The 17658-nt window shown below is 37.1% G+C and overlaps 3 protein-coding genes across 6 annotated transcripts; 1 reads left to right on the plus strand and 2 right to left on the minus strand.

The window, feature by feature from the left end:
• Nucleotides 1-304: 304 nt before the first annotated feature.
• On the minus strand, nucleotides 305-3993 carry LOC141898723 (eukaryotic translation initiation factor 2 subunit 1-like). Its single transcript, XM_074784786.1, has 8 exons — nucleotides 3885-3993; nucleotides 3072-3316; nucleotides 2824-2903; nucleotides 2467-2615; nucleotides 1841-1947; nucleotides 1393-1490; nucleotides 1042-1185; nucleotides 305-535 (listed from the first exon to the last, which is right to left on the minus strand). The coding sequence occupies exons 2-8, from the start codon at nucleotides 3307-3309 to the stop codon at nucleotides 395-397; spliced, it is 957 nt and encodes a 318-aa protein (XP_074640887.1). The 5' UTR covers nucleotides 3310-3316; nucleotides 3885-3993; the 3' UTR covers nucleotides 305-394.
• Nucleotides 3994-4224: 231 nt separating this feature from the next.
• Nucleotides 4225-14893, plus strand: LOC141899831 (E3 ubiquitin-protein ligase HECTD3-like). The gene is made up of 17 exons (XM_074786390.1): nucleotides 4225-4611; nucleotides 5286-5452; nucleotides 5599-5842; nucleotides 6218-6333; nucleotides 6701-6814; nucleotides 7245-7333; nucleotides 7977-8142; nucleotides 8255-8336; nucleotides 8435-8511; nucleotides 8937-9095; nucleotides 9501-9669; nucleotides 9916-10128; nucleotides 10676-10882; nucleotides 11243-11372; nucleotides 11903-12056; nucleotides 12383-12451; nucleotides 12917-14893. The coding sequence occupies exons 1-17, from the start codon at nucleotides 4225-4227 to the stop codon at nucleotides 12999-13001; spliced, it is 2628 nt and encodes an 875-aa protein (XP_074642491.1). The 3' UTR covers nucleotides 13002-14893.
• Nucleotides 14894-15507: 614 nt separating this feature from the next.
• Nucleotides 15508-17558, minus strand: LOC141900134 (protein SMIM7 homolog). Of its 4 annotated transcripts, none has more exons than XM_074786895.1 (7): nucleotides 17544-17558; nucleotides 17211-17276; nucleotides 16778-16819; nucleotides 16487-16536; nucleotides 16350-16370; nucleotides 15772-15862; nucleotides 15508-15696 (listed from the first exon to the last, which is right to left on the minus strand). In XM_074786895.1, exons 2-7 carry the CDS (start codon nucleotides 17234-17236, stop codon nucleotides 15681-15683), a joined length of 246 nt encoding a protein of 81 aa, XP_074642996.1. In that variant the 5' UTR covers nucleotides 17237-17276; nucleotides 17544-17558; the 3' UTR covers nucleotides 15508-15680. The 4 variants fall into 4 exon arrangements, with proteins under 4 accessions (XP_074642996.1, XP_074642995.1, XP_074642997.1 ...); XM_074786894.1 differs by having other exon boundaries at nucleotides 17526-17557; XM_074786896.1 differs by lacking the exon at nucleotides 17544-17558 and adding an exon at nucleotides 17469-17488.
• Nucleotides 17559-17658: the final 100 nt, after the last annotated feature.

Below are 17658 nucleotides of genomic sequence, written 5' to 3' on the forward strand. Positions count from 1 at the left end.
CCGCGTGATCAGGGCTATACTTATACATACATCAATTTGAACGTCCATACTTGGAAGGTTTTAATTGGCGCTGAAGAGATCAGTCATTTTATCACTGGGGAATGTCTAAAGGGCCATTTCGGGCTGCAGATTGAAACCTGCACTGATCTAACTATCCTTGAAATCCATCTGATTTTCCAATTATCAGTTGTGATTTGTTGTTTCTCTTCTCTTTTTGGAAATGATCCTTTGTGTCTTCTACACCGACATACCCAGCAGTATTTCAAAGAGGAATTTAACGAAGTTAGAAATGTTGATTAGACCAGATATATTTATAATAGCAAATATGCTGCTCCATGATTTATACATAATACATATATAGAAATTGAAGCACATTATCTACGTATAAACAGACTTAATCCTCTCCAGTTTCATCTCCACTTTCATCATCTTCATCCGATTCATCCTCATCTCCAGATTTTTCTCGATTGGCTTCCTCGAGTTCTTCCAGTTTCTTTTGCAATTCGGCTTCGTCGAGATCGGATACAACTTTGGGCTGCAGGAAATGAGAAGAAAATCGTCATTCGTTTTACATCGGGAAAAAAATAAACCTCTAACATATCAGATACTGACAATGCTACTGTGGCAATTGAGGATCCTCCAGATTTACTGGGTTGGGTCATTTACATTCATTTCATATCACGGTGAACGGCAAAATTTTTCGAAAAACAAAAAATGCAGCAGTGAACGACACACATGATGCAGACATTATTTGCAGTTGTAGAATATGATTGATATGATATGATGACGAAGAATTAGCCGGTCGTCGAGATTTCTCATAAACCGGAGAATGGTAGTAGTTTCATTGGTGCATTAAATAAAATTTTAGTTAGAATAGGAAATAACTAGGTAAAATTATAAGTTATGTTTCTAGCTACATTTACAGAATTTTATCAAACTGCAAAAAGAGAATTTCAAAAATTTGGATAACTATATTATTGTATTTGAATATATGGAACAGATAAATTAAAAAATCGGGTGACTAATTCGCGTAAAGCTTACCGCCATTTGAACACTAAAAACTCCAGAATTGGCTTCTATGTTTTCTTTAATTGCGGTTAATGCCTCATTTAGTTTATCTAAACCTTCTTGCCGTTCTATCGTCTGAGTTGTCATTACGTACAGTGGCGGTGCTATCAAATTTATCTGCAATTGATAATAATATAACCATTTCATTAGATACATAGCAAAAACCCAAATATCAAGACAACCTATTGAAGCCTAAAATAACTGGATGAAAAGTGAATGCAATGATAGCGCACAAGGACCACTTAAGTCTGAAGTGACCTATAATTTAAGTCTGAAGTGACTCTAAAAATTTCAAAATCGATTGAAGGTTAAAAATAGAAGTACCTTAATCGGGATATCTTCAGTGGAAAAACTAAGTCCTTTCCTCAGTGCCAATTTAACTGCATCTATGCCTTCATAACCATAACACGATACGTTGATATCTAAAACAGAGAGAATAGTTTAATACCGCCATGCAATATTTGATTTGGCCTATCTGTTCCTGAAACAACACCTAGGGCTAAAGTGCTTGGTAAATTGCCATCCCTTATGAAGCTGCGAGCATTGCAGCCCTTGCAGCCCTTAAAACATCATCAACCAGGCTCTAATGCACTTTAAACCCGATAGTAACGATACAGGAATCAACCTCTATTTGACAGTTTGACGTCAAACCCATACGTAGTCTAGTATTCAGACTATATTTGATTCAGCCTAATCCAAAAGAACTGTTTTCTTTTTCGATGCAGCTTTCTTGGACTATACAAAACTGCACTCAAAAAGTGAAAGAACGTACCTGATCTAAGTTTAACAGCTTGAGGCGTCAGTCGACGTTTGATATTTTGTAGTAGAATTCGTTTCGTTTCAGCATCTATATCACATTCATCTAGCGCTTCTGGATTCCTAAAGACACAAACGATTTAATTTGTTCAAAATGTACACTTTTACTTTCAGTTCTTTAATTATAAGTAAGCCATATCTAATTGAGAATGAGCTTAACCGACTAGAGTTCAAAAACGGTTTGTTTCCGATGTTTTAAACTTTAAGTCGAACCTTAACGCAAAACTGCAGGTGGGAGGAATGTGGTTGTTCAAAGATAATACTAAATGATAGGACTATGGGTGATATGAAAATTATAAAATCAGAAGATGAAAAAAACATAAATAATTTGGGTCGGACCAAGCTTTCACATATATCCCGAGTGATTGATTAATGGATGTTGACGGTTTTTAGAGATAGATCTTCAAATCCAAGCCCTCTTAATTTTGGAACCATACCAGGAATAGTTCCACAGTTGTAAGTAAAGAGTTAACTCAAGAGCTATAATCAGTTCATTTTCAATGTTTCAACTCAACTTTAAGAGTCAAATTCAACTCGCAACTGTGGGACTGGATCCCGAAGTTAAACAAGATGACGACTTACGCTACTGAATTTTTAAATGCGTCGAAACTAGCACCAGGTTTTCCGTATTTTCTGTCGAAGCACCAAGCCGTCTTTTTATACAGTTCTTCCAATTCTTCATTGGTCGTGTAATTTAACAATTCTCCGACGTGACGTAGAATGCTGTTTACCTACGTAGAACAATCAAGCAATCTATATAATAAAACGACAAGCATATTCATGTTGTTGTCGACTCAGACTTTGAAGTTATGGAAATCAAGTTCAGCCCAGATTGATATTTGCACTTTATTTGTACCAACCCCCCCCCCAACCGAGTTTCACAAAATTGATCTGTAGCTACAATAGTTTTTTCAGTCTACTACAAAGATATATACTTACAGCTTTAGCCCGAGCATATTTTTCTTCGCATTTCTCGACCTCTTCGGCGGAAACACGTCTTTTAGATAAATCAATATAACCTGAAAAATTACAGTACTGTTACCTTCAGACCTATATAAGTTTTGACTTGGGGTCAAATGCTACCAACGAACTATAGAAATGACAACTGGACCCAGTTCTACAGTTCTTGATTGGCGTTTGACTCAAGGATCAAAATATACATAGTGGGCTAATAAGATATTTCATACCTTTATCTTTATCAACTCTTATTACTACGACGCATTCGTTTCGTCCTATTTTGATCAGTTTGTTGATGGACCTGATACGTCGACGTGACAGTTCGCTCAGTAAGATCATGCCTTCGATATTGTTGTATTCTAACAGATGAACGTACGCGCCCATTTCAGCGATCGATCGCACCTTCACCATGACAACGTCCTCGATTTCGGGGAATCGATGCTCATAGAATCGACAAGACAACGGCATTTTGAATCTGAAACCCAGATGAAATTTGTCGTGTGTGAACATAGCAATCAATTATTGCCAATTGGCAAGTTCAAAACGTAAGCTCCAGATTTTCAGTAGATTTCGCGTAATGTGTTTTCAACCATAATTGTGAAATTTAGCTCTATCCCTGATGGACCGCTCATTTTGGTAGGATGTAGTTTTGGTTAAAAAAAACTGGAACTACCGGTAACAGGTCAACTTGTACTCTATTTGGGACAACTTGTACCTGCGCATTTAGACAAGCTCCCCTACTTAAAAAACTTATTTTTCCTGTGATTGACGATCAATAATCATTAATGCATTCTTTACGAAAACAAAGGACAACATCATCAGATTGGATTATGGTCACAGCAAGTAGCTAAATATATTAGAAGGTGCGGCTCTAGGCCAAGTAAAGTATGGCAGCTGCCCAATAAAACTTAATTCATATTGAATTTACATAAAAATTTCAATCGCTATTCTATCTATATCTGCAGAATCAACTGGAAATTGGAGCGTTCTTCGTGTTCGATATAAACGTAAGGTACTAGAACTGATATAAAACTGCTCCTTACGTCTTTTATTCGTCGGAAAACGTGTGAAAATATGGTTAAAATGATGCAACTTCTACTCGATCATATCCAATGCCGGGTACGGTTCCGGGTGTGCCTACATTTCGGATCGAGGACTTGACTTTAATGAAACTAATTTAGGAAACAAATCGCCTTGAAAGACTCCTTGGTATCAGCTGGATTCTCAATTTGATTTTCGCCCCAAGTTTAAGAGCGTTAAAGCTGTTTAGTTCTTTACCACTCTACATCACGGAAGTCCGTTAATTTCATTAATTTAGTTATATTTTGATAATGTTAGTCCCCGTTTCGTATCCGCGATGTAGGAGAAACGAAGGAAAGGAAAATGGCTCAACAGAGTCGAAGCGAAAGTAGACCTTTAAATCCTCGCGAGAGAATAGCCAGGATCCGATGTTTGAAGGAGTGCATCTCGTGTTTTGAATCCGACAAACCCCTACCCGAACCCGTATGTTATGTGGCGAAACAAATCAAATACGCTCGAACTTTACAACAACAAGACGAACCGATCCCTTTTTACGAGAAACCTTTGAAAACTAGTGAAGTCGTTTTTACGCTTCCCCCGTCCCCAGTGGAACGACGAGCGGATATTTTAACGAACCTGCCGTCAGATGGAAGAGAAATACCGGCACTGCCGCATCATTGCGCAGATCGTGTCACGGCGTCCGGTGAGGAATTGTGTAATGCTGAAGGGCAATGGTTAAAAGTATTTCAGGTGCGTCATACTGTTGTGTGGTCACTGCGGTGGCAGAACTTACTTACTTATTGTAAGTTTGTCATGAATGTAAGCCCAAATGTATGGGTTCTATGTTGATCTTGGTCTAACTGCAGTTTAGAAGTGTTGTTAGTTATTATTTACGCAACTTGTATCAATAGTTCATATTTTAAGCAATGCGCCTACAGCGGTTAGCGTAAATAATGTGAATACCCACCTGCCAGAGATTGTGCCTGTGACATTACAGAATGTCGATCAATCAAAAAACAAAGTGGCGGCTTTTTCAACCGCAAAAAGTTCAGGTTGTACAACATGATTTTACTCGGCAAAACTGAGCAAGTTGATACAAAAGTTGGCGGAAACCACTGGGTAGCGCTGTGGTTAGGTTAGGTACAACAAAGCCATTAGGGATACCTAAACTGGAGTGGTCCTATCAAACATGACAATCCCCTGCAGTAGAACTTGAGAAAGTTCGTGCACCAGTTTCTGTAATATTGGAGTTGTTAGATTGTCTAGCATTTCTCAAAATGGAGATGGTCAATAGGATTTAATCTAATTTTGGTAATTTCATATAAGCTTATAGGCCTACATGGTTTGGACAATTTAATTTTAGTTAGGCCTATATCAAAGAGGTTACTTAAGTGGTGCACTGTTTGAATTACATTTACTTTCAGGTTCAAATATTTTCACAGCCAGAACCTAAAGATTTCGATCCGCCGGTTTGGCTATTGTTGTACGATGTACAGAAAAAGACAGCTGGAAAAATGGTGCAAACATTCATCGACTTACAGGACTATGAATCTGAAATACAGAACAATGTGAAGTTAAAACAAATATCACAGTAAGACAAATGGTTCTGTGGCCAGAACTTTACAAAGCCCTTTAAGAGATGTACAAATTTATAATTCTTTTAATATTTTGTATGGTAAATGTTTTTTGATAAGGCATTTGCACTCGTAATTCAAACAGTTTTTATCATCATTTTAGTTGGTTGGATTATATCGACCGTCATTACTCGCTTCATCCCGCCCAAATACCGATCGTTCCACCAGATGTTAGTGCTGTCTCGAAAATGCGTTCGACGCCGAATTTGTGGAGCAAAGATTGCGACGCCGATTTGGTGAAATTTCTGTCGAGTGAAAAGGTTACGCCGGTCAACGAAAATTTGGGAAGTATGAAGTACTACGTCGAAAATATTGAAGTATCCACGTACTGTGATAGGGCATTTTGTGTGAGTAGTATTTAACACTTTTATGACGTAATGAAGGTTTATTTCACCATTGAATTCTTCAATTAATCATCATGGGATTCAAATGATTTAATGGTCCTCAGTCAGATCCTGCTGCAGTTTCAACCTTGTACAGTAAACCTCGTCTAACTAAGGCATGTCCAACACGGACATTTGACTTACTCACTCACTTTACTCTGACCAATTTTGCTGGTTCCAGTCCGTACGAGTGAGGCTAACATGTAACGAAATATAGTTCATCTGCATCCGACACCCCTTATATGTATCGCCCAACTCTATCTTGACGCGATTTTGATTGGGGTTTATTGCGAATTGACCCCACCACCGAGCTGATGATGATTTTTTGTCCGGTTTTAGGAAGATGGTGTAGCAGAGAACCTCACTGATGGGGATGGTGAAACTTTCTGGGAAAGTGACGGCCAACAGGGAAATCATTGGGTTCGACTTCAGATGAAGAAAGGCACTATCATCAAGTATGTCTTTCTAATAATGATGAATCATGATGGTATATATTTTCTTGCATAGCGCAGTTATAAAAGCTGAACCACTGCACTTTACATGCTAAAACTACATTATAAAAAGTACTCATTGAAAAATAATCACCGTAGGTGTTAATAAAAAGAAAGGCATTCAGTCTAATTTGAAGTCTGAGACAAATAGAAACTTATTTCTCGCATACTGTTGACAGCTTATCGTCTTTTCGCATGTTAGATAAAGAAAAGACTTAACATAAGTCTCAATAAGGTCATATTTAAATTCATTTTTAGTACGGGACATTTTCCTGTATGAATATTGATAATTGTGATGAGATATTGCATGTGTTTATACATGTATCTGTAGGAAGTTATACATAGTCGTTGATGCTGAAGATGGTAATTATATTCCTCATCATATCGTAGTCAGCGGTGGTTTATGGGGAAATCTCAAAAAGTTGAACGAAGTCTACATTGAACAGTAAGTGAACATTCAGCCCAGCAGGGACTTCAGTAGTCCCAGCGGGCTTTCCGTTCCCTTTTCGTCCATCCGTCCATCCGTAGACGGAATCCAGTTGCTGTTGAAAGTTTTGAAGATGCTCCACTGGATTGGATTGATATTTATCTACCCTAGAGGCATCTGCAGCCCAAAAATAGGCGCAATCAGATTCAAAATAGGTGACTGTCAATAGGTGACTGTTTTTGCTGAAATGATTACTTATGACACATTTTTGAAGTTTTTAAGGAAAATCTTTAGATTGTCAAGCATTTCACCAACTAGTCATCGTGGGCCTCCATTTTGGCTTTGCTCTCATAAGTTGAAGTTGTCTGACCTGTTCTCTTGAAAATGATAGCTGAACTCAAATGTTACTCCTGTAATTACTAGTCATCTGATTTTTCCGTAATTTCAGGCCGAATGCGGGACAAGAAGATGTGTGCATTTTAGAAGATATGACTGAACATTATCCAGACATTGTGATATCTATAAAAGAATGTAAAGGTACGGTTTCCTTGGATATATTTATGATCAAAATGGTTTCCTCATGTGGCACCTGTACTTTTACCGCAACCACCCATAAAAATTCTGCTGAGTTGATGTCAATGTCAAACAAGGATAGTTGCTTTGTTATGAGTAATGAGTTGATGTGACAGAGCATACCAGAGTTAAGCTTATTGGTTCTTGGGCTTCCATTACGAGACCCTGTCTGTCTGTGTTTCAGCGACTTAGCTATGATGGAAGTCTAGTTGCACAGTGCGGCAGCACTAGGCACTAAGAACTCCTTGAAAATGACCTGATAACTGAAGGACGGGGTCAAAATTCAATGAAGTTGTCTTAACAAAATTTAGCTATTGGCCCTAGATATAGCATATTTAAAATGCGGGGTCAAAAGTCTGAGCCCGAGAACCGTTTTGTCGCCTATTATAGCTTGTTTTTCAATATTTTTGTTGTGGAGACCCCAAAACCCCAACCAAAAAAGAATTGCAACTTCGACACTCCGATGGCCATGATGAAACAATGATCAATAGATTCAACCCTCTAAAGTCCCTGTAGGCTGAAGAACACTGAGAGAAACACTGTATCTTTACAGTTGCCGATAGATGTATTTATATCAAAGTACTACCATTGAACCGTTTGATTTCAGATGATGGCATTGATGTTCGTTTACATGGTATTAAAATCAAATCGACTAAAGAACGAGATTTAGGTCTTAGCGTCGACGTATTTATTCCGTCTCAACTGATCAGATACCCGAAACTGGAAAGTTTTGAACCTGAAGTATTATACAGGCGAGCTTTACTCCTACAAAGGTAGGCGATTATAGATCGCATTCACCGTATTGGCTGTTTCTTTGATTCAGCGGCCAGCACTTGAGTGTGAAAAACCTCTTTTGATGCTTAGAACAATGATTTGTTTTTCAAGGATTGTAACTTTGTTGGATAGCGTACTGATTTTCCTCGTACCAACGTGGGAGCATTCATTAGCAACTTTCAGCTCATTAGAGGTAAATATAAAATTGAATAAGATTTGCTGTTCAATTTGCTGTTATTTCTTCATAAAGATGATATGGTATCTAGGTATGGTGTCGTACTCTTTTTTCAGATAATTCGGATGTTGTTGCCAATTTCCAAGAAGAGAACGGCTCTGATCGAAACAATGCTCAGGGAATCCGAAAATACGTACGTTTGTTTATTATGATTTCCTAACTAAAATTTTAGGCCTATACGATATACGATCTTATCACTTTCATACAAGTTAGAATATTGTTGTCATTATTTCGTAGATGTAGGACATCAGGGAAAAGTCAGGGAATTTTATTTTCTTTAAGAAAGTCAATAGTAATAGGGAAATTTGTGAAATAGCTAAAAATCAGGCAAAAGTCAATTGCGATTGCTAGATCACTCGTAAAATCAAACAGTTTCTGCCTACACCTTACGTATTTGACTGTGTTATTTGATTGAATTCTTGGCAGATCAGTCAGTGAAAACAATGCACATGTCGGGGGATAGTCAGGAAAAATCAAGTCAAATAGATGTGGCCACCCTATAATGTTTGTCACGGTTGTATAGCTGGCTAAGAATATGAAAAATTGTTCTTTTTTCAGGAGACCGTTTAGTCTTTATAAACTATACATAGATCGCCGTGCTGCTGTAGAACACAGATTAGACGCGTCGCAAGATGCAACGTCGAAAAACTCTGTCTTCATGCAAATATACGATGGCTTGAAACGTAGGGATAAGTTCCAGAAGCCGCTTGACTACAGGTACGTACATATGTATGGTGAAAATAGATCAAGTGAAATGTCATCTTTTTCTTCAATTTTTCACCTTCATCAACCTATAGCCAGTAGAATGTTGACGTCCCTGAAGTATGATGGGATTTTTGCCAAAATTTGGAGAACTCTGGATAATTCGGATAATGCTATTGACCACGTGTTGCTTTATCAATGCATGATTCGATGAAAAATGAATGAATTGTAACATTTTAAACCTAGAAATTTCTCTGATTCACTCGGAGAATTTTGTGTAATCGCATGGAAATATTGGGGAAAAACTCAGGGAATTTCTAAATGGGCGGAAATCCTGCATGGGACAAACTTGGAAAATTTTGAATTCTAGTAAATGCGGGAACAGCGATATTAATTCTCTGTTGCCATCTCACTGATTAGGTGGTCTGTGAAACATAATCAATGGTGGGAATGTAAATTTCTCGGTGAAGGCATCATGGATCAAGGCGGAGGATTTCGCGACAGTTTGTCCGACTTGGCCGAGGAGTTGTGTCCGAGTGCCAGTGACGTTCCGGTGCCATTACCATTCTTCATCAGATCTCCAAATCAGGTATAAAACCGTTATGAATGACCTGACGTGGTCTTTAATCCAACACTGAGCAACTGGTACTAGGCATTGATTAACCTATTTTCTGTGAATATTGTGAACACCATAACAACCCTTACTGTTATAGTGCATCTAGCCGCGGTGCGGTGTATCATTAGTTTCTAATATTCCACTGTTTCACAGTTGCTGCCATCTTTCAATAGATATAAAAAAAATAGGCGTCTAATCACATCTCATTTTGTTTTTCAGTCTCACGAAGATTCGAACGTCAATCGTGATGTGTACATTCCAAATCCGTCGTGTAAAGACTTCATGAAGTATCACTGGATCGGTCAATTGATGGGAGCTTGTTTCCGCAGTAAAGAAAACCTAGTCCTCTCGTTACCTCAATTCACCTGGAAACAATTAGGCGGCGAAACGGTGACGTGGTCACGAGATTTCGTTACGATCGATACTGCTGAGGTGAGTGCATATCTCATTCAGAGGCCTACCTTCCAACGTTGAATATTTTATTCGCTCAATTATTCGATTGTTGTCAGCTCAGAAGCTCTGCCCCAACAGGATTTGAATCTGTGACCCAAAGACAAGACCCACATTGAGGACCTATTGCTTAACCAATTTATGTTGTTAAATGTTTCTGGAGCCAGCTACTAAGTAATTTAGCTAGCCTGTTCCTGATTAAAAGGCTACCAGATTAGGAATAGAGCACCAAATTAACTGTTACATTTACTGAGATAAACAGTACCAATAGGAGGTGTCTACAGTAAATTGGGATCTGAAAGTGATACAGACTGTTCTCATAATTTGAAACTTTTTCCTGGAAAACTCCTTGAAAACTCCTAATATCCAGGGATGACTGATCTGTGGGGACCCTGTCTAGATAAAATACGAATAAGTTATCAAAACACAGCATTGAAGCTATGGCAGCCGACAGACTGCTTATTAAAATAGTCACACTTAACATTCTACAATTGAACTGGATCCTGACTCAAATTTCAATGAATTCCAGGTGAAACTGATCGAAAGTATGATTATGATGGATGAGGAAACATTCGTCGCGCATTTCGGAGATTATCTTATGTGGTGTACGGTACTCAGCGACGGTACGACCGTCGAGCTCAAACCAAATGGTGCTAATATTCCGGTGTTGTACGATGAGAGAAACGAATTTTGTCGACAAGTTCAAAAGCTACGCATGACCGAAGCAGACGAACAGGTACAGATGATCGGTTATACTACCACTCATTCGACATTGATTCCTCAAAAACTCCTTAACCGTAAAAGCTTTTGAATTTGTTTGAAATTTGATTTAGTTGATATCTTCAGATTATTAGTTATTAATTCCCCGAAAACATTCATCGGTCTTTACAAAGCATTGAAGTAAGTCTGTTTATCAAAGGCTTCAATGCAGACTTTGGAAGATGCTGTAAAATATTTGACTCGTAAATATTGACATCTGCCATAAGCCCCTTCCCCCGCCCTCCCGACTTGATTTGATCATAAGCTTGAATCGATAGCAGTCAGGTGATCATCATTATTGCTGGTGTATTGAATTCTCTTGTCTTGATTTTTTCAGGTGAACGCGATAAGGAAAGGATTATTAGAAGTTGTTCCGGAACCGGTGATACAATTGATGTCATGGCAACAGTTGGAACTACGAGTATGTGGAGATCCAGAGATTACAATTGATGCTCTCAAAAAAACGAGTAAGATCATTTTCTATATTTCGGACCAATAGTCAGTCGTATTCGAATCATGCATCCAGTTCTGCTTGATCTAACTTGACTCACTAAAACCTGGAAAACTCAGGAAATCGGAAGAATCAAGATAAAATAAGGGAAAACTAAGGGAATTTTAAAAGATAAATTGTAGCATATTAAACCTAGAAATTTATCTGATCACTCAGGGAAGGAATTTCATGTAATGACAGGGAAAACTCATTTTCAAGGGCATTTGAAAAAATTTACCCGAAAGTTTATAGAAAACTTAGGGAAATTGTATTATGCTATTGACCACGTGTTTCTTTATCAGTACATGATTCAATGAAAAATGAATGAATTGTAACATATTAAATGTAGAAATTTCTATGGTTCACTCGGGGAATTTCATGTAATCAGGTTCGATAAAAAGTTTGCCATCTTCCTCCCTAATGTCCATTAGTTTAGCTTTAACCTAGCATACAGTACAGGAAATGATATTGATAGTTCGATGCAATGATTGTTTCATTTTTTTGTAGCACATTTTGACGATTTAGATCAGTCCGATCTGAGAGTGAAATACATGTGGGAGGCGTTGTCTTCGTTCTCGAATGAAGATCGTAGTCGATTTCTGAGATTTGTCACCGGTCGCCGTCGTCTGCCGACTCCGTTATACGTTTATCCGGATAAAGAGTATGTTATCTTTCACTTAAATGAAATGAAAAACTAAATCAGGGGAACCATCAATGACCGGGGCTGTGCTAATAAGAAATTTCTTTCATTATTCATTTCTAAGGCCACTACCCAGTCTGCCATGAACATGCCAATAGAAAGAAATATGTAACCTTAAACTATGCAAACATTCAAGAATCAAAAATGAATTTTGAGAGTGTCCCTTAGTCCCTTAACATGGCATTGTAAACATTGGTCAACATTAAATGATCGTAGAACAACTGATACCAGCCAAATTGCATAACTGTCGCCTGGATGAAATATGCTAGTTTCGATTTATATTTCAGATTGGCCGAAGATGGATTACCAGAAGCCTCTACGTGCTCAAATACTCTTCATCTTCCGAACTACTCTAGGTGCGTAGCATTTCCATTGTTATCAAGTCAGAGTGATATTTTATATTGTTGCTGTGATTTTAGAAATGCCATTTCGTATGACAAAGTAATATTTGAGGTCGCTATCTTTCCCTCTTCGGTTAAAGAAGATGGGTCCATTAAAAACGTAGAAGATAGAATAACCACTCTCTGACGTGGAAAATAGATTGATAAGTTTTGAGCCGCTATAAACGAAATTTAAAAGATTAAAACAAATCTTATTTATCAAAAATTAACATCAAATGCCACATTGACACTCTAGAGACCATTGTCTATAGAGAGTCCGAAACGTTGTCTTCTAATTTTTGATTAAAAAATTTGCTTTTAAACTTTGTATATAGTGGGTTTTAAACTCATCATCTATTTTGTATTAGTTTTAATCTTCTGAATTTTGTATATAGTAGGTTTTAAACTATTACGTATGAAATGATTCTCAATTTTCTTCAGTGCCAAAATTGCGGAAGAGAAATTGCGTTATGCCGCCTATAATTGCGTGGCCATCGACACCGATATGGATGCGTGGGACGAATGAGTGAGTGATTCGTCGACGACATTCTCAACTAAAACTAGCTGTGATATGACTCGAAGTGATCAATGATAAATAACATTTCTGCAATACGGCGTTTATTCTACGATAGATGAATGCGCGTGAGTGTGAGCGTAAAAAAAAAACCAAGAGATATATAGGAACTGGGGCTTACATTAGATATCGCAAAACGTGGTTATAGGAAGTATTATAGTGTAGACTCAGCTGGCTCCCTTGATTCGAGTGCATGTTCTCAATTATCCCAGGACACCCGATTTTGCTGCTTCGATTGCGGATAAGTTAAATTAGCCTCTCTCATAAATCTGCCTATGATATCATCAGATTGCCGTCTGGTAGTGCCTAGTTGTCACTGAAAAAACTAATCGGTAATCAATTATTAGCCACCAATGGAACTAATCTTAAAATGATGCAACGATATTTTCCTCAAGCAGTATTATCGGATGAAAATGTTGATTCATGTTAGATCTGGCATCAATGTTCTATAAAAAAAAGTGCTTTTGCTTTGTTTACCCCTGTGGGGTATATTTTGTTGAATTTGTATTATATTTTAGTAACATCGGTTGTCAGAAGATACCCATGCAAAACATTTTGCTAGGTCGATCTGCTACTTTCAACATATTATGGGCTCTTATCGTGCATACTACCATGTGCCTTCATCTATGGTATCCTCCCCTACCAGGGATTCAAACCTAATGGCATCGCCAGGCTCGGCCATGGCACGAAACCATGCGACAGTAAAACGTGTGCAGCTTAGATGTAAACCAATTGGAAATTCTGTTTATTTTATCTGTGCAATTTGTCTCGGCGCTATACAACGGACAATTTGATCGGTGCTGCAAGTTTTCTTGCAGCAAACCTGCGCACCCAGTCTAGTGTGGCAGGGTTTCATGCCGTGGCTAATGCCATCAGGTTCGAATCCTTGTCTGGGGAGGATGCATGGATGACTGATGAAACTTGCTATGTCAACCTCAAATCATGTTCTTTTGGAATTTAACATATCTTGCAATGCCTTTATTCGTACAGTTTACAGTATAATTATTCGGACAGCTAAAGATTATTAAACCCTTTAAGCAACACGAAGGATTGTTGAAATAAATATTTTGGATACTGATGGAAAGTAATCAAGCCAGGTACATTCCCATCACTCAGACTAAGTACTCTTCTGTGTTCTCGACGAAATACTCAAATATTTCCTATAATCTTTCTATCATCGGTCAGTAGTCTACAACCCTAGCAGTGTGAATCTAGTGAGGTGGAATAATGTTATCTGTTATCTGTATAGCATATTAGAAAGAATAATTTTTGCCATGTAGCATACAACACCTTATGCACAGGTTTTTGTTAGCCAACTTGGAAGTCGCAGCCGGCTATTGTGTTCACTTTTCAGTCTGTCCGTCCGTAGACAGAATCCAGTTACTTCGAGATGATTTGAAGATGCTTCAAGGGTTTGTCTTAATATTTGGTTCATCTGCAACCCCAAAATTGGCCCAATCAGAATCAAGATGGTCGAGTACTTTTTTCACATTTTAGAAGAAAATGCTTCAATCAATTTTCTTGATGTTTCGCATGTCCATGAATCCTCCAGGGTCCTTCATGAGAAAAAAATGGGTCGATCAGACACAAGATGATGGTACCTAGTATTTTGTTTTCCCTACCAGAAATTATCAGATAGTCGAGCTTCTTACCAAGTGGGCATGTATGGTATTCCAGGACCTCTGGTTAATGTTTGAATTTGATCATGCAGAAGAGCACAGCATTATTAGTTAAATTTCATATCTTTATTTTAAGTTGATACATAGAATTATGTATGTTTTGCTGGGGTTTAAGTCTCTTTTCAGTTTAACTTAACTGGATGATTATGCAATCTGAATTCAATAAGCTTGTTTTATAATTTGATGTTAACAAATATTGTACAAAATAAATTATTGAAATAATCAAAAATATATTTAGTTCTTTCTTGATGGTATTTAGTGGAAGAGCATCACACTATTTTCGAAAGACAAGAGGAAGTGTACTTCATACTGATATAATTTACAGACGAGGCTTCGACTTAATTTATTTCAATAGAATTTTTAACCACACAAATTTCTACGACTTGCACGATGATCTGACTTCGAAAATCAGGGGCCAGTTGCTCAAAAGTTGGTTAGAGCATAAAACTTTCGCTTAAAGTTCTATGGTTGGTTGGAGTTAATCAGAAAGTTGTCTCGGTGACAATTAAAAGTTCATTGTTATTATGGTATTTATCTGCCAGTTATTTTTAACCAACTTTTGAGCAACTGTCCCCTGAGTTATATTGAGCGAAGGTTATTTAATAAAAGGAGTAAACAGGACCTGTGATTTTTATGCAACTTAAGTGATTATACGACTTCCATCAGATTTACGCAGAGTTAACTAAAATTTTCCAGTCCTCTGAAGTTCCTTGAGTTGTAACAAACTTGGTACAAAATAAAGAAGCTATTAATGTAGATAATAAAGATTCATTCTTTTATTTCAAATATCAGTTTGATGATATGTACATTTTCAGAGAAAATATTACCAATCGTATTCTACAGAGTACCATATTTATTTACATTACGTACAGTTTCCATTTTCCTTAATTATTTACATTATTTACAGTTTCTTCAATTTTGCATAGAAGTGAATCAGTGCCAGTTGGTGTTCTTAAGCGCTGAAGAATCTGGAAAAAAGTGAAAAAGCTAAGTAAACTTAATACTCAAAATATTCCTTACAGAGGTTGTGTTATACTACTTACACTATCATGAGAAACATGATGAATATATTCCATATGCCGATAAATATCCGAAAGTATCGTAAGCTCAAAAGAAATTCTCTCACTTTCTCACCTAGAAATACAAATTGAGACTTGGCAGCTATAGACATGAACTGATAACAAATTTAATTGCAGTCCACAGACCCAGTCAATGAAGAGAAATGAGGTATCATTTTTTAAGCCTTGTAACCTGAAGGATGAACTACACTAACTACAGAGGTTGCTTGTTTGCTAGGTCAGTGAAACCTACTTAATTCGGATCGTTTAGGACTGAATGAACCCATCCGGTTTAAACATTGTATTCTAAAGGTGAACAGTAAATATCTGGATTAAATGGATCCGACATTAGCGGGTTTGACTGAAGGATATCATTTTTCTTGCACCTTTATTAGAATAACCCCAATTGAATGATTGTAAAATGGCATCGATGTTCTCCTTTCTATGATTTGACACCACCATCGTTAAATTTACGAACATGCAAATTCGATGAGCTGAAGACAGAAAACTGTACGAAAAGAGCCTTGAAAGTAGAAAAGAAACGAAAGGATATAAAGACTTACGAAAGATGGGTGGAATATATTCTAAGTTGTAAATCAAAATACACGAGAAATTGAGAGTGGAATAAAAACAAGTCGTAATTAGAATCTGATAGAAGAGATCAGCAATTAACAAAGAGGACCAGTTTTATTATATTTACCTAACGTCGGTTCCGAGACACCAAAGTTCGTTTCATCAGATCTTTTCTTCCTGCAATTAAAACAATATTTTAAATACATTTCACAGAACAGTTTTCTTGATAAATTATAGAGTTTTTCATAGAGGTAAATCCAGATTTTGTACTGCTTTTGGAGAACAGGCATTCTAATCTCATAGAGCTGGGCCCAAATTAAAGCCAATCCCAGCTCTAAGTGATGCGCCACGGCGACTTAAGCGCACATATAATGCATTTAAATAGACGCATATGCTACCAAACTGATTTCATACTTACAGTCTAAAGTTTAAAATTGCACAGGCATTAACCAATAGAGTGCTGAAATGATAAATTAGGTTTGTTGTCAAGATTGGCACATTCCTACTGTACACAAAAAAAGAGTTAATATTCAAATTCCTTAATCAAGATTATAATTAGCAGTCATTATGATTATAATTAGCAGTCATGCACATTTGTATTTAGGAATAAGTTTAGATATCTAAAAGAATTCCATTATTGAACCAAAATGATCTTGTCCCAACAAAACATGGATTAAGAAGTCTTTATCTGCAACAGTATTGGTGGCATAGTCTATAGTATGAAGTCATTATTCCCCAAGTAAGTAACTGGTGACACAACAACACAATGTCTATGACATGACATTGACAACAACTTTCGCAAATTGCAAATTGGTCGATATGTGATGAAATATTGCAAAACTAATACTTGCCTACATATGATTATATCTGTAATCATGCTGCACTATTTCATCCGGAATCTATGCAACAATATACACCTACAGAAAAGGATTTTTAATTAACTGTCACATACTTCGAATCTTGGTACAATAAAATTGATTTGTACTTGAATTGCATTATTGGCATATTTTCTCTTCAGCTAAATCGGCATTTATGAATGAAAACAATAGATGACAACAGCAAACGACATCACATTATTCGATATATAATGCATTTAGTCAAACAAATACTAAATAAGATCGCACGAATGATGGTAATAGGCCTAATCAATAATTTAAAATTTTTACTTCCTGGTCTCCACGTACTATAGTAAATTCCTTCTGTGGCAAGTGAATGAAATACAATTTTATTGGTATGCACAGTTTTTTGAAACAACTTCATAATGATTATCGGTTGGTTTATCAGGCTGCAATTGAAATG

The sequence above is a fragment of the Tubulanus polymorphus genome, chromosome 2, assembly GCF_964204645.1.
Source record: "Tubulanus polymorphus chromosome 2, tnTubPoly1.2, whole genome shotgun sequence".
In the NCBI taxonomy this organism is placed as follows: domain Eukaryota; kingdom Metazoa; phylum Nemertea; class Palaeonemertea; order Tubulaniformes; family Tubulanidae; genus Tubulanus; species Tubulanus polymorphus.